The 17,722-nt window shown below is 43.6% G+C and overlaps 1 protein-coding gene across 1 annotated transcript in view; it reads right to left on the bottom strand.

The window, feature by feature from the left end:
• The window catches only part of EXOSC10 (exosome component 10), a 42,278-nt gene that overhangs the window by 12,247 nt on the left and 12,309 nt on the right, over window positions 1–17,722 (bottom strand). The window contains exons 10-15 of the mRNA XM_056543137.1: window positions 16,803–16,993; window positions 16,569–16,725; window positions 14,580–14,728; window positions 11,378–11,428; window positions 4,435–4,546; window positions 531–578 (exon numbers count right to left, since the gene is read on the bottom strand). Coding sequence (XP_056399112.1) covers window positions 531–578; window positions 4,435–4,546; window positions 11,378–11,428; window positions 14,580–14,728; window positions 16,569–16,725; window positions 16,803–16,993 — 708 coding nt within the window. The remainder of the gene's footprint in view (window positions 1–530; window positions 579–4,434; window positions 4,547–11,377; window positions 11,429–14,579; window positions 14,729–16,568; window positions 16,726–16,802; window positions 16,994–17,722) is intronic.

Below are 17,722 nucleotides of genomic sequence, written 5' to 3'. Positions count from 1 at the left end.
ACTGTTTGGGAAACACTGCACTAGGGGATGGGAGATAAAGGGGTACTCCTGGAAAACTTTTTTTTGCCTGAAAGATAAACAGATTTGTTAATTACGTCTATTTAAAAATCTTAATCCTTCCAGTACTTATCAGCTGCTGCATGCTCCACAGGAAGTTATTTTCTTTTTGAATTTCCTTTATGTCTGACCACAGTGCTCTCTGCTGACACCTCTGTCCATTTTAGGAACTGTCCAGAGCAGGAGAGGTTTTCTATGGGGATTTTCATCTGCTCTGGACAGTTCCTAAAATGGACAGAGGTGTCAGCAGAGAGCACTGTGGCCAGACAAAAGAAATCCAAAAAGAAAAGAACTTCCTATGGAACCTACAGCAGCTGATAAGAACTGGAAGGATTGAGATTTTTAAATTGAAGTAATTTACAAATCTAACTTTCTGGCACCAGTTAACTTGGGGGAGAAAAAATAAAATGAAAAAAAATAAAAAAGGTTTTCCAGTGAAGTACCTGTTTAACACATACAGGTGATCGGCTTACCTCAGGGTTCGGCATGGGGCCCTTCTTCTTCGCAGAGCTTGTTTCAGACTATATTAAAGAAAAAAAAAAAAAAACATTGGGTGAGAAGAGGAGGTAATGACTATAGCCCAGACACATGTCAATAACAAATTGGGTTGTTAATTATAAACCTCCCCCCCAACCCTTCACCAGACCCCCCAGGGAAGCCGCCGGCCAATGCTCAATAGACAGGCCGCAGGGCGCTGCATCCACAGGGCCAACCATGGATGGATCCCCCACTGGTCGGGCGTCCTTTGCAGCCAGCGCAGGTTTCCAAGATGACAAGGCGAATATCCCCCAACTGGATCAATATACCCGACCCGGTTGCATATTGACTCCTTTGCATCGGCTACATGTATATTTGCCCAATTGCATGTAGAAAAGATGATCTCCCCTGTAAATACCAAGTTCTCAGCACCTACGGATCAATCCCATGCCAAATGACATCCAGGAACAAAGAAGATCCAGCTTCCATGGAGCAACTGTGCTTTCCTTATTTCTTAGTCTATGTTCACACGGCAGATTATCTTCAATGGGGATTCCGCTGTCCCATTCACACATTCCGAATTCCGCAAAATTATAAGACATGTCTTTAAATCCCATGCAGAGCCCTATTGAAGTGAACGGGGTCTGAATTCGAGCGGAATCTGTGTTTTGAAAGCAAAGAAATTCTGATCGAAATCCGCTAAAACTTCCACAAACTGCAATAAATCCAGTGTCTGCTTTTCTGAGCAGAATTTAAGCGGAATAGCAGAAATTCCCCAGTGTGAACATAGCCTTAGGTTGCATAAAAACATTGATCCATTCGGTAGCTGCTCAATCCCAACAGTTACTGAAACCACTTACTGCTCCATGGAAGCGGGATCTTCTTTTCTCTGTTCCCGGATATTTGCACAAATTCTTCCTGTCCAGCCAGGTAATGTTATGCACAACAACAAAGAGATCCCAACATGTTTTACCTACGTCTGTACTGGGGAAACCTCGGCGTCTGCATTTCCTTGCAATCGGATGGATAAAATAATATAAGCTCTTAGCAGGCAGTTTAAAGGGAACCTGTCATCATATTTTACAATACCAGGGATGTGGAATTCCTATCGCCCGATGCCCGGGACATGCAGTTCCGGGCGCCGGGCAGGTGAATTTTTCCGGCCCTTAGCCTGGCTTCGGGCAAGCAGCGCCGGACCTGACAAGCATGGAGGCGCTCAGCAGTCTGTATGGAGCCGTCTCCCGACTCCTGCCCGCTCTATACTCTGCAGCCCCCAGATAATTTCAGTAGCCGGGGGCCGCCGCTAATAGCCAGCAGGCTGGCCATTAACCCTTTAGATCGCCGCTGTCAAAGCTGACAGCAGCGTCTAAAGGGACATGTGAATGCTCCCTGGTGGGCTAGTGGGGTGGATCGCCCCCCCCCCCCCCCCCCCCCGCAGCGAGATCGCGGGGGGCGATCCCCTATAGAGGTAGCTGGAGGGCTTACCTCTGTTCAATGGCGTCTGTGGCTCTGTCATTGAGAGAACCTGGCTGGACTAGGCTCTATCAATGGATCGCAGAGCACACAGATCAATGGAGTTCAATAGAACTCTATTGATCTGTATGAGGAATCTAATGATTCCTCCTAAAAGTCTAATAAAGTGAAAAAAAAGTTTTAAAAGTTTAAGACACACATTAACCCCTCCCATGTTAAAAGTTCAAGTCACCCCCTTTTCCTATATAAAAACATGTAAACATAATAAAAATAAACATATTTAGTATCGCTGCATGCGTAATTATACGAACTATTAAAACATAACATTATGTATCCTATACGGTAAATGACATAAATGTAAAATACCAAAGCCACAGAATTGCAATTTTTATAATATCCCAGATAAAAAAAAAATAATAAAAAAAAAGATTTAAAAAAGCAATTAAAAAGTCAGATCAATACCAAAATGGTACCAATACAAAAAAACAGATTATGGCGCAAAAAATTAGCCCTCATACAGCCTGGTATGTGAAAACCACCAAATTTGAAAAATCTTTTATTATATCAATTTCACTTCAACAATATACGGTATATTATAATATATATATATATATATATATATAGGGATATATTAGGGATCGACCGATTATCGGTATGGCCGATAATCACGATTTTGGGCATTATCGGTATCGGCAATTATCTTGCCGATAAGCCGATAATGCCCCGCCCCCTGCACCGCCCCCACCGCACCGCGACCGCCACCCCCTCGACCCACCGCACCGCGTCGCACCCCCCACCGTGATGCTAGGTGGTATACCAGTATGGATTTTTTCCCATACCGCTATACCGGTCGGGCCCCTCCCCCACCCTCCAAGTAAATAAAAAAATTAAACTTACCCGTAATGGGGGTGGTCCAGGCCATCCTTCCTTCATGTAGTGTCCGGGGGCGTTCCGGGTGGAGGGTGGTCCGGTCCGGGCTGTCCTTCTCCCACGGTCTTCTCCACTCCGGGCAGGCTCCGGCCTAGTACGCTGCATAGACGCCGCTACGCCGTGACGTCAGGTGCGTCGCTGCGCATGGGCGTCACTGCGCAGCAACGTCTATGCAGTGTACAAGGCCGGAGCCTGCCCGGAGTGGAGAAGAAGCCCGCCGGAGAAGAAGGACAGCCCGGACCGGACCACCCTCCACCCGGAACGCCCCCGGACACTACAGGAACGATGGATGGATGGCCCGGAGCACCCTGGCAGGTAGGGGAGAGAAGCGGGTGGTGGCGGCGGCCTATGGCCCCGCAAAAGCCACTGCAGATCATTGATTTAAAGCGCCCGCTTTAAATCAATGATCTGCAGCGGTGTCGCAGGGGGTTAAATAGCCGATCACTTATACCGGAAAATCGGTATAAGTTATCGGCTATCGGCCCTAACCTGCACCGATTATCGGTATCGGCCCTAAAAAAAACGATCCCTAATAATATAAAAATATAAATATATAAATATAAATATATAAATATATATATATATATATATATATATATATATATATATATATATATTTTTTTTTTTTTTATTATTTTTTATTTTTATTTCGGAGAATATGTTATGTAAAATGTATCATTATAGTAGGTAGTTGTGGCTATTACAGGACGAGGAGGAAAAAACAAGAGTGTAAAAGCAAAAATTGGCCGGACAAGTGGATCGGCATGAGGGACAAGTAGATTTTGCTCCGTTTTAGTCCTGTGGACAAGTAGTTTTTTTAATTAAATTTCCACACCCCTGAAATTTTAAAGTGTCCCCCGCCAGCCCCATAAGTGTCCCCTCTCAGCGTGATTGACAGACCGTATCACCGCTCTGCTTCTTTTTTAAGGGGTACTCTGGTGGGAAAAAATCTTTTTAAAAAATCTTAATCCATTACTTATCAACTGCTGTATGCTCCATAGGAAGTTCTTTTCTTTTTGAATTTCTTTTCTGTCTGACACCTCTGTCCATGAGCAGTTCCTGTCCAGAGCCGGAGCAAATCCCCATAGCAAACCTCTTCTGCTCTGGACAGAGGTGTCAGCAGAGAGCACTGTGGTCAGACAGAAAGGGAATTCAAACAAAGAAAAGAACTTCCTGTGGAGCATACAGCAGCTGATAAGTACTGTAAGAATTAAGATTTGATTATTAAATAGAAGTAATAAGAAAAAATAAAAAATAAATAAAAATTCCACCGAGTACCCCTTTAAGCCAGTGTTTCCCAACCAGGGTGCCTCCAGGTGTTGCAAAACTACAACTCCCAGCATGCCCGGACACCCTGCGGGCAGGATCGTCCCGTTATATATGGTAGATTCTCATGACAGGTTCCCTTTATTCATTCTAGTAACTATCAGTAAGAACTTTTATATACAATAAATAAAATAAATAAATGTTCGTTGTAAAGATAAATCTGTATTTTACCTTCAGCAATGGCTTCTCTCGAGCTTGCTGGATGAGAAGACACAATTCATTAATCTGTTGTCTAACGAGCGGAGGAACCGGGTTACAACAGGCAATGATCCCCGGGGGTTCCCTAATAATGAAAAAAAAAAAAATAAATCCAGATGCTGTGCACACAGTAAGCAGAGGTGGAGAATAATATCTATCCAATCCTTCCATCCATCCAATCCCTCCTTCCATCCAATCCATCCATCCCAATCCTTCCATCCAATCCTTCCTTCCATCCATCCAATCCTTCCTTCCATCCAATCCTTCCATCCATCCAATCCAATCCCTCCCTTCCAATCCAATCCCTCCCTTCCAATCCAATCCCTCCTTCCAATCCAATCCCTCCTTCCAATACAATCCCTCCTTCCATCCAATCCCTCCTTCCATCCAATCCCTCCTTCCATCCAATCCCTCCTTCCAATCCTTCCTTCCATCCATCCATCCAATCCTTCCATCCAATCCCTCCTTCCACCCATCCAATCCAATCCCTCCCTTCCAATCCAATCCCTCCTTCCATCCAATCCCTCCTTCCATCCTTCCATCCAATCCTTCCTTCCATCCAATCCTTCCTTCCTTCCATCCATCCATCCATCCCAATCCTTCCATCCATCCCAATCCAATCCCTCCCTTCCAATCCAATCCCTCCCTTATTTGTACATTCATCTTGCCATAACCACCCACAAGGGCCCTGTGGGTGGACTGTGTATATGCATTTGATTGTTTTTCTTTTATTCAATATAATAAATTATTTTTAACTCATTTTCACCCATATATTTTTTTTTAGACCTTGAGCTCCAAATTCTTCTCTTTTTTCTTTCTCGTGTTTTAGTAAAGCTCCCCGTATAGTGAACAGTTCTATAGCCCTGATACTTCTGTTCCTTACTGTAGTTAAGATCTCAGCTTAATGTCACTGAATGACAACCTTGTGTCCTTTTGTAATCAGCTGTAATGTTCCAGAAGAAACTCAACCAATCAGGTGTAGGTATAATAAAATATAACTTACTAGATGCTTATTAAAATCTTATACAAAGATAGTGATGTTCAAAGAAAGGGACAATTTTTCCATACAAAGAACCTCAGAAATTGTACAAAAAGCAGATCTGTGCTTAACCCCTTAAGGACTCAAAACAATCTTCGTTTTTGCACTTTCAATCATAACGCGTTCAATTTTGCCCCTACAGACCCATATAAGGGCTTGTTTTTTGCGTCACCAATTGTACATTGTAATAACGTTACTTATTTTATAACAATCTGTGGCGAAAAAAAAATTATTTGTAGCGTGAAATGAAAAGAAAAAAATGCCACTTTGCTAATTTTTAGGGCTTCCGTTTCTACGCAGTGCACTTTTCGGTAAAAATGACATTATCTTTATTCTGTAGGTCCATACGGTTACAGGGATACCTACTTTATTTAGGTTTTATTTATTTTACTACTTAAAAAAATAAAATTATAACTACATGCACCAAAATTAGTATGTTTAAAATTGTCACCTTCTGACCCCTACAACTTTTACATTTTTCCATGTATGGGGCTGTAAGAGGGCTTATTTTTTGCACCGTGGTCTGTAGTTTTTATCGGTACCATTTTTGTTTTGGTGGGACTTTTTGATTAATATTTTTATGGTATATGAAGTACACAATTTTGGACTTTTGTATGCCATCGACCGTGCGGTTTAGCTAACCTTATATTTTAATAGTTCAGACATTTACGCATGCGACGGTACCACATATGATTTTTTTTTATTACGTTTTATTAAAAAAAAATAGGAAAAGGGGGGCGATTAAAATTTTAATTGGGGGGGGGGGAGGACTTATTCACATGCATTTAAATTTTTTTTAGCACTTTTTTTTTTGCCCCCTTAGGAGGCTATACCATGTAATCTTTTGATTGCATACACTGTTCAAAGCTATGTCATAGCATAGTATTGATCAGTGTTACCGGCGCTCTGCAGGCATGGAGCAGTAGATCGCCGATCGGAGGACGATGAGGCAGGTGAGGACCCTTCAGTCGTCCAGTAAGTTGATCGGGACATCGCGATTCTGTCGCGATACTCCTGATAAGCTCCGCTGAGCTGCCGGGATAGTTTCACTTTCAGTTTAGACGCCGCAATCAACTTTGATTGCGGCGTTTAAAGGGTTAATGCTGGGCATCGGCCCAATCGGCGGTGCCAGGCATTAGCCGTGGGTCCTGGCTGCCCGTAGCAACTGGGACCCACGGGGTTTAACCCGTTCTCCGCTCGTGAGAATGGTTTAAACCCTGTTAGCGGGATCAGGGCATACAGGTTCGGCTTCAGTCCTTAAGGACTCGAGAACAGGGGCGTACCGGTATGCCCTGCCTCCTTAAGGGGTACTCCGTGGAAAACTATTTTATTTTTTAAATCAACTGATGTCAGAAAGTTGAACAGATTTGTAAATAACTTATTAAAAAAATCTTAATCCTTCCGATACATATTAGCGGCTGTATACTACTGAGGAAATTCCTTTTCCTTTTGAATTTCTTTTCTATCACGACCACAGTGCTTTCTGCTGAAACCTCTGTCCATGTCAGGAACTGTCCAGAGTGGGAGAAAATCCACATAGCAAACGTGATGCTCTGGACAGTTCCTAAAATGAACAGAGGTGTCAGCAGAGAGCACTGTGGTTGTGACAGAAAAGAAATCCCAAAAGCAAAGAATTTCCTCTGTAGCATACAGCCGCTAATAAGTACTGGAAGGATAAATAATTTTTAATAGAAGTAATTTACAAATCTGTTTAACTTTCTGGCACCAGTTGATACAAAAAAACTAAAAGTTTTCCACCGGAGTACCCCTTTAACCCCTTCATGACCCAGCCCATTTTCACCTTCATGACCTGGGCATTTTTTGAACATCTGACCACTGTCACTTTAAACATTAATAACTCTGGAATGCTTTTACTTATCATTCTGATTCTGAGATAGTTTTTTCGTGACATATTCTACTTTATGTTATTGGTAAAATTTCACTGATATTTGTATCCTTTCTTGGTAAAAAATCAAAAAATTTCATGAAAATGTTGAAAATTTAGCATTTTTCTAACTTTGAAAGTCTCTGCTTGAAAGGAAAATGGATATTCCAAATAAATTACATATTGATTCACATATACAATATGTCTACTTTGTGTTTGCATAAAAATATTGACAAGTTTTTACTTTTGGAGACATCAGAGGCTTCAAAGTTCCGCAGCAATTTTCCAATTTTTCTCAAGATTTTCAAAATCGTAATTTTTCAGGGCCCAGTTCAGGTTGGAAGTGGATTTTAAGGGTCTTCATATTAGAAATACCCCATAAATGACCCCATTATAAAAACTGCACCCCCAAAGTATTCAAAATGACATTCAGTAAGTGTTTTCACCCTTTAGGTGTTTCACAGGAATAGCAGCAAAGTGAAGGAGAAAATTCTAAATCTTCATTTTTTACACTCGCATTTTCTTGTAGACGCAATTTTTGAATTTTTACAAGGGGTAAAAGGAGAGAAATCCCCCTAAAATTTGTAACCCAATTTCTCTCGAGTAAGTAAATACCTCATATGCGTATGTAAAGTGTTCGGCGGGCGCAGTAGAGGGTTCAGAAGGGAAGGAGCGACAATGGGATTTTGGAGAGTGAGTTTTTCTGAAAGGGTTTTTGGGGGGCATGTCCCATTTAGGAAGCCCCTATGGTGCCAGAACAGTGGACCCCCCCCCCCCACATGTGACCCCATTTTGGAAACTATACCCCTCATGGAATTTAATAAGGGGTGCAGTGAGCATTTACACCCCACTGGCGTTTGACAGATATTTGAAACAGTGGACTGTGCAAATCAAAAATTTTATTTTTCATTTTCACAGACCACTGTTACAAAAATCTGTCATACGCCAGAGGGGTGTAAATGCTCACTGCACCCCTTATTACATTCCGTGAGGGGTGTAGTTTCCAAAATGGGGTCACATATGGATATTTATTGTTTTGCGTTTGTCAGAACTGCTGTAACAATCAGCCACCCCTGTGCAAATCGCCTCAAATGTACATGGCGCACTCTCCCTTCTGGGCCTTGTTGTGCGCCCCCAGAGCACTTTGCGCCCACATATGGGGTATCTCTGTAGTCGGGAGAAATTGCATTACAAATTTTGGGGGTCTTTTTTCCCCTTTTACCTCTTGTGAAAATGAAAAGTATAGGGCAACACCACATGTCAGTGTAAAAAATTTATTTTTTTTACACTAACATGCTGGTGTAGACCCCAACTTCACCTTTTCATAAGGGGTTAAAGAAGAAAAAGCCCCCCAAAATTTGTAAGGCAATTTCTCCCGAGTACGGCGATACCCCATATGTGACCCTAAACTGTTGCCCTGAAATACGACAGGGCTCCAAAGTGAGAGAGCGCCATGCGCATTTGAGGCCTGAATTAGGGATTTGCATAGGGGTGGACATTGGGAATCATTGGCATAGAATACCCCTAACAGGGTGCCTCCAGCTGTTGCAAAACTCCCAGCATGCCTGGACAGTCAATGGCTGTCCGGCAATACTGGGAGTTATTATTTTGCAACAGCTGGAGGCTCCGTTTTGGAAACAGTAGCGTACCAGACGTTTTTCATTTTTTGGGGAGGGGGGCTGTGTAGTGGTATGTGTATATGTAGTGTTTTTTACTTTTTATTTTAGGTTAGTGTCAGTGTAGTGTAGTGTTTTTAGGGTACAGTCACATGGGTAGAGGTTCACAGCAAGTTTGCCGCTGGAAGTTTGAGCTGCAGCGCAAAATTTGCGCCATCTCAAACTTGCAGCACTCACTGTAAACCTCCGCCCATGTGAGTGTACCCTGTACATTCACATTGGGGGGAGGGGGCAAACATCCAGCTGTTGCAAACTCCGAGCATGCCATTTGGCTGTCCGTGCATGCTGGGAGTTGTAGTTTTGCAACAGCTGGAGGAACACTGGTTTGGAAACACTAAGTTAAGTAATAAACTTTCAAGTGTTTTGCAACCAAACCTAGTGTTTCCAAACCAGTGTGCCTCCAGCTGTTGCAAAACTACAACTCCCAGCATGCATGGTCTGTCAGTGCATGCTGGGAGTTATAGTTTTGCAACAATTGCAACAGCTGGAGGCACTGAGGTAGGAAACGGACAATGTTTCCCAACTAGTGTGCCTCCAGTTGTTGCAAAACTACAACTCCCAGCATGCCCAGGCATGCTGGAAGTTGTAGTTCGGCAATATCTGAAGGATCAGATGTTGCCGAACTACAACTTCCAGCATGCTTGGGCAGTCTGGGCATGCTGGGAGTTGTAGTTTTGCAACATCTGGAGGTCCACAGTTTGGAGACCACTGTATAATGGTCTCCAATCTGTGCTCTTCCAGATGTTAGAGAACTACAACTCCCAGCATGCCTGGACAGACTGAGCATGCTGAGATTTGTAATTTTGCAACATCTGGAAGAGCACAGATTGGAGACCATTATACAGTGGTCTCCAAACTGAGGACCTCCAGATGTTAGAAAACTACAACTCCCAGCATGCCCAGAAAGCCAAAGGCTGTCAGGGCATGCTGGGAGATGCAGTTTTGAAACTCCCAGAGGCAGTTGTGAGATCGCTTTACGGCGATCTCACTGCTGCCAATGAAGATGCCGCACTGCTGCCGGAAACTCACCTCCGGGAAGCAGCGCCGCCGGGACCGCCTGGAGGACGCCGCTCGCCGCTGGGACCGCTCGGAACAGTGCTCGGACGGGCAAGTGACGCCGGGGGACGGGACAGCGACACTTAGCAGAGCGGTGTGTGTCGCGATCCCCGTGATCGGGACTCACACACCGCGCTGCTAAGTATTTTCATAGCGAAACGCTGCTATCAGCTAGTCAGATTTGACCAGCTGATAGCAGCGATCGCTGGGGGGGGGGGGGAATGAAACCCCCCGTGGTCGCATGGTAAGATGGCTGGCTATCAGTGATAGCCACCATCTTACCGGGCGCTGCGGGATGCCGCGAGTAGCGGCAAAAATGTTCATGACGTACCTGTATGTCATGGGTCGGGAACACCTTGCCACCCATGACGTACAGGTATGTCATAGGTCGGGAAGGGGTTAATTAATAACAGATTATGTCAGCAAGAGGGACGACTGGGAGGGAGTAAGGATACAGGTGAGTAGCCTGATCATAAGATTTCCCTGCCTATTCTTTACCCTTGCCCTCACTGTTATAATTGCGGATAGGGAAAAGGGTATAAACTAACCACTAAATTAGAATGCAGTCAAGTGGTATTATGTACATATTTCTCATACTCCATATTCCTACGTGTTTCTCCCATATGTTTAATATGGGTTCATCAGGGGTGGAGGAGAAATTAAGAACATATCAGATATAGTATGGTGTAAAATGATGAGTTATGCTCGAGGTAGATGAACATCATATAAGAACAATAAGTAAATGTTCAATGTCGTTCACAGCCAGAGGTAGTTAGAACCAGTTATATATAGATGTATATATAGATAGGGGGAGGTCATAACATAGGTGTATGTTGGTCTGCCTCACATGGAAGTATTAGTGGAGGGATATGTGGGTGTACGATCAAACCCTAAGCATTTATAGCTAAATGCCCGACAATCAGAACGTTGATGAATAATATGCTTGCTTGCTTTTGCAATTCTAAATAGAGGACATAAGGCAGATGAGATTGAGACACAACTATGTTATTGACTCTTCCACATAGATGTCCTATCACTTGATGTAGAGAAAAGACTAAATTCCTGGAGACAGTATGGAGTAGGACCCCCCCCCCCCCCCCATACACGGTAACATCTCAGGCGCTTAATAGCAGAGACCCCACGGTGTGCTGCATATTCTACTCTGATCTGTGCATGTAGCCCAGGGACAGGCAGATGTACATAACTAGGGAGCAGCACCCACGTTGGATACGGCAGAGGAACGCTGTGACCGGCACTTACTTAGGAAGTTCCTCGGAGAGCTTCATCAACATGTGGTTGGGCAGGACGTATCTGGAATGAGAAAAAGCAGTGAGAATACAACGCAGAACAGGTCGGGGGCAACATGGCTGAAAAGTAGATTTTTTTTTTATGCTTACCGGAAAATCTCCTTCTCAGAGGATCCATTGGGGGGGGACACAGAGACCATGGGTATATCTTACTGTCACTAGGAGGATGACACTAGGCAATACAAAATGAAAGTCGGCCCCTCCTGGCAGGATATACCCAACCTACTGAATCTGAGCTAAACCAGTTTAGTCCCAAAACAGTAGGAGAGGACCAGCAGAAAAAGAAACCAGCAGCTGTCTGAGGGAACCAGACAAAAAAGAACCGAACACAACCCCTCGGACAGAAAACCGAACCATAGCCATAAACAAAGGGGTGGGTGCTGTGTCCCCCAATGGATCCACCGAGAAAGAGACTTTACGGTAAGCATAAAAAAATCTACTTTTCTCGGTCGGCTCCATTGGTGGACACAGAGACCGTGGGACGTACCAAAGCAGTCCCCGGGGAGGGAAAAAAATACCCAAACAGAATCAGGCAGAAGAGTGAGCCACTGCCGTCAGCAACACCTTGCGTCACAAACCGGCGGACGCAAAAGTGGGCACTTGGAAGAATGTGCATAACGTATGCACGGAAGACACAGCTCGAGCCACATCCAGACAATGGTGGGAACGCTCCTAACAGTTGGATGGAGCCGTACAAAAAAAACCTTGGGCAAGAAGGAGGGAGGTGGCAGAAAGACGACCTTGTCCTAATGAAGGACCAAGAAGGGAGAGCGACACGAGAGAGCTGCCAGCTCTGAGACCCTCCTAACTGAGGTAATGGGGATGAGGATGGCGACCTTCCAAGAAAGAAAGCTAAGAGTAGTGCCCCTAAGAGGTTCGAACGGAGCCATGCTCAAGGCGACAAGCACCACGTTGAGATCCCAAGGAGGAGTGGGAGACCGGTATAGCGGAGCCGCATGGGCCGCCCCCTGTAGGACGGTGCGGACGTGAGGGTTGGAAGCTAACTGCCACTGAAAGAGAATAGAAAGAGCTGACACTTTACTCTTAAGGGAGCTGAGCACCAAGCGCTGAACCAGACCGGATTGCAAGAAAGTAACAAGGCGCAGAAAGGAAAAAAAAAGACAACCGGGGAGACGGACTGAGCCTCACACCACCGGAAATAAGCCCACCAAGTGCGGTGGTAAATCCTTGCGGAGGAAGGCATCTGAGCCCGGAGCAGGGTGCGAATCACCCCCCGAAGAAAACCCCCGAGCTCTCAAAACCGCAGTTTCAACCGCCACGTCATCAGATAAATTGGGGTGGCAGAGAGGACCCAGGGAAGGCAGGTCGGGGCAATGGAAGATGCAGGGGTAACGTCGGCGACCAGCCGATTTATGTCGGTGTACCCCGTGCGCCTGGGCAAGTCTGGGGCCACCAGAATGGCGGGAACGCCCTCCACCTTGAGTTTCCTTAGAACCCTGGGCAGGAGAGGTGGTAAAAGGTAAGGAAGACTGAAGGACAACCACGGGATGACTAGGTGGCGGGTACTAGAGTCTCGGCCCAGAGCAGAATCTTGGAGACCTCCTCCATCGCTGAGAGACTGCGCGTGCTGCCCTGGCGATTGATATATACCACAGCCGTGGCGTTGTCCAATTGGACACGAACAGGATGATCCTGTAGGAGAATCTCCCAGTGGAGGAGGCAAAGAAAGATGGCATGGAGGTCATGACGACCTGCCAGTGGAGGGGAAGAAACGGCCGCCCCTGGAGAAGTAGGGGAGAGCGGAGCCACCACAGAAGAGACAGACGAACAGAGGGGGGGCAGAAGAATCCGGAGATCCAGAGTGGACGGCGACTTGTCCCACTGGGTCAACATGGCCAGCTGGAGAGGGCGATAGCGGAACTGGGTGAAAGGAACTGCCTCCATGGCTGCCACCTTCTGACCCAGCACCTCCATGCAGAAGCGAATCGGAACAAGAGAAAGGCGCCAAAGGAGAGGGACACCATCCTGTAGGGAGAGCCACTTGTCCAACGGAAGATGAACACGGGCAGCCGCCGTGTTGAAAAGGAGACCCAGAAAGACAAGAGACTGGGAGGGAGAAAGGTTGGACTTTTCAGAGTTGATCACCCAACCGAAGGCAGACAGAGTCTGTACAGTGAGATGACGGCTCTCCAAGTTTTGGGACCGCTTTCTTTGGGATGACAGAGATCTGAGTAGAACCTCGAAAAACGCTCCCCTGGAGGAACTGGCACAATCACTTCTTGAGCGAGGGGGGGTACTTAAAGCGACCTGAAAGGCCACCACCAAAGAAGGGGAACGAGGAGAGCGGGATGGGAAGAAACTGAGGGAAAGGAAGCAAACTATATCCAGTAACCATCGGATATGACGCCCTGGACCCAGGAGTCCTGAACCTGCGCTAGCCAAACGCCCCAGAAAAGAGACAGACGCCCTCCCACCCGAGAAGAGGACATGGGTGGGGGCGTCCCTTCAGGAGGAGGGAGGCTTACAGTTACCAGACTTGGCCCCAAAACTGCCAGAACGGTTGTAGGACTTCCAGGAAGGACGCGCCTTGAAAGAAGGGGCTTTCTGAGAATGGGAGGGTCCCTGCTTGGGAGGGCGACCTGATGCAAAGGACTGAAAGGAGATGCAAAGGCTGGGGAAAGGTGAGGGACATACTCACCCAAATGAGATGTCTTCAACCAGCTATGGTCCCCTGCATCATGTCAGGCTGAGGCAGCAGGACGAGCAGGGAAGGTAGGGGGACCTGGACCATAGGTACAACCCCAGGCGCTGGCCGTTGGCGGAAAGGGATTAACGGTGCATACTCTATACCCAGTGCCCCTTAGCCGCATATGGGGCAACAGGTAGCACCATGCTCCTGAACCCCAACCTAAAAAAAAAAAAAAAAAAAAAAGAGAAATAAAGGAGAAAAGAACCTCAAAACAGGCCCTAGCTATAAATTAAAAAAACAAGACCAGGTTTGGAGAACTCCAGACCTGTGTCTGCCTCTTACTGACACTAAGCTAAAACTGATTAGCGGGGTGTATCCTGCCAGACGGGCAGACTTTCTTTTTGTATGCCTAGTGTCGGCAGGATATACCTACGGTCTCTGTGTCCCCCAATGGAGCCGACTGAGAAAGAAGCTCCACAGACTATGATAACAGTGACATTCTTACCCCGTGCTCTCATCCTCCTGTCGGGCCATCTTGTCTCTCCAAGCAAAAAGAAGACGGAAGGCGGACAACTGCTGTGTGTTCAGATGTTTCTTTAATTTTTGGTATAACTCAAGGTAGGAATCCTCTGTGTATATAGGCTTCACAAATCTCTGAGTAACCAGAACAGAAAGTACATTTAGGTGGTGCAAAGACTACACAAGAATATATTAAAATACTGCTCCAATATACAAGAATATAACTACTATAATACTGTCTCCTATATACAAGAATATAACTACTATAATACTGCTCCTATATACAAGAATATAACTACTATAATACTGCTCCTATATACAAGAATATAACTACTATAATACTGCTCCTATATACAAGAATATAACTACTATAATACTGCTCCTATATACAAGAATATAACTACTATAATACTGCTCCTATATACAAGAATATAACTACTATAATACTGCTCCTATATACAAGAATATAACTACTATAATACTGCTCCTATATACAAGAATATAACTACTATAATACTGCTCCTATATACAAGAATATAACTACTATAATACTGCTCCTATATACAAGAATACAACTACTATAATACTGCTCCTATATACAATAATATATCTACTATAATACTGCCTTCTATATACAAGAATATATCTACTATAATACTGCTCCTATATACAAGAATATAACTACTATAATACTGCTCCTATATACAAGAATATAACTACTATAATACTGCCTTCTATATACAAGAATATAACTACTATAATACTGCCTCCTATATACAAGAATATAACTACTATAATACTGCCTCCTATATACAAGAATATAACTACTATAATACTGCTCCTATATACAAGAATATTACTACTATAATACTGCTCCTATATACAAGAATATAACTACTACAATACTGCTCCTATATATACAATAATATAACTACTATAATACTGCCTCCTATATACAAGAATATAACTACTATAATACTGCCTCCTATATACAAGAATATAACTACTACTATAATACTGCTCCTATATACAAGACTATAACTACTATAATACTGCTCCTATATACAAGACTATAACTACTATAATACTGCTCCTATATACAAGACTATAACTACTATAATACTGCTCCTATATACAAGACTATAACTACTATAATACTGCTCCTATATACAAGACTATAACTACTATAATACTGCTCCTATATACAAGACTATAACTACTATAATACTGCCTCCTATATACAAGAATATAACTACTATAATACTGCCCCTATATACAAGAGTATAACTACTATAATACTGCTCCTATATACAAGAATATAACTACTATAATACTGCTCCTATATACAAGACTATAACTACTATAATACTGCTCCTATATACAAGAATATAACTACTATAATACTGCTCCTATATACAAGAATATTACTACTATAATACTGCTCCTATATACAAGAATATAACTACTATAATACTGCTCCTATATACAAGAATATTACTACTATAATACTGCTCCTATATACAAGACTATAACTACTATAATACTGCCTCCTATATACAAGAATATAACTACTATAATACTGCTCCTATATACAAGAATATAACTACTATAATACTGCGCCTGTATACAAGAATATAACTACTATAATACTGCTCCTATATACAAGACTATAACTACTATAATACTGCTCCTATATACAAGAATATAACTACTATAATACTGCTCCTATATACAAGAATATAACTACTATAATACTGCTCCTATATACAAGAATATTACTACTATAATACTGCTCCTATATACAAGAATATAACTACTATAATACTGCTCCTATATACAAGAATATAACTACTATAATACTGTCTCCTATATACAAGAATATAACTACTATAATACTGCTCCTATATACAAGAATATGACTACTATAACACTGCTCCTCTGTGTAGATATACATCCTGTGACTACAGTCTCTCACCTTCAGACAGATGTCTTTGCTCCTCTGCCAGACGAGGTGGAGTAGGTTCTGCTGATCATTTCCAGCATTCATCAGCTCGGTCCTCATGCGGTCGTAGATATACAGCAGGTAGTGGGTATCGGCTCTGGCGTACTGGTGCATTTCTTCTGGCAGGGGTCTGTCAATCAGATACATCTTATTAGGATCACGGGGTGTCCGTACAGAAGAAGAGGCACATTACCGGCTGTTACTGACCGGATTCTCCAGTCAGCGAGTTGGTATTTCTTATCGGACTCCACATTGCAGTAATGTCGCAGCAGATGGTCCAGAGAGTTCCTCGCCAGGTTCAGTAAGCGAGAAGCTTGATGGGTATCAAACATGTTCACAATGTACAAACCAAAGTCCTTCTGGAGCCACTCAATGTCCGAGTCTGCACCATGCAAAACCTAAGGAGTAAGAAAAACACAAAAGCACCATTGTTAGTAAGTGTCCTTTATCATTTTACTACTTACTTATCCTGTACTGATCCTGAGATCTATCCTGTATTATACTCCAGAGCTGTACTCACTATTCTGCTGGTGAGGTCACTGTTTACATACATTACATTACTTATCCTGTACTGATCCTGAGTTATATCCTGTATTATACTCTAGAGCTGCACTCACTATTCTGCTGGTGAGGTCACTGTGTACATACATTACATTACTTATCCTGTACTGATCCTGAGTTATATCCTGTATTATACCCCAGAGCTGTACTCACTATTCTGCTGGAGAGGTCACTGTGTACATACATTATATTACTTATCCTGTACTGATCCAGAGTTATATCCTGTATTATACTCCAGAGCGGTACTCACTATTCTGCTGGTGAGGTCTCTGTGTACATACATTACATTACTTATCCTGTACTGATCCTGAGTTATATCCTGTATTATACTCCAGAGCTGTACTCACTATTCTGCTGGTGGGGTCACTGTGTACATACATTACATTACTTATCCTGTACTGATCCTGAGTTATATCCTGTATTATACTCCAGAGCTGTACTCACTATTCTGCTGGTGGGGTCACTGTGTACATACATTACATTACTTATCCTGTACTGATCCTGAGTTATATCCTGTATTATACTCCAGATCTGTACTCACTATTCTGCTGGCCTATGTTACCTAT

This window comes from Hyla sarda, chromosome 10 (assembly GCF_029499605.1).
Source record: "Hyla sarda isolate aHylSar1 chromosome 10, aHylSar1.hap1, whole genome shotgun sequence".
NCBI classification, from domain to species: domain Eukaryota; kingdom Metazoa; phylum Chordata; class Amphibia; order Anura; family Hylidae; genus Hyla; species Hyla sarda.
The sequence above is the reverse complement of the archived record's forward strand: the minus strand, read 5'-3'. Positions and strand labels throughout refer to the sequence as shown.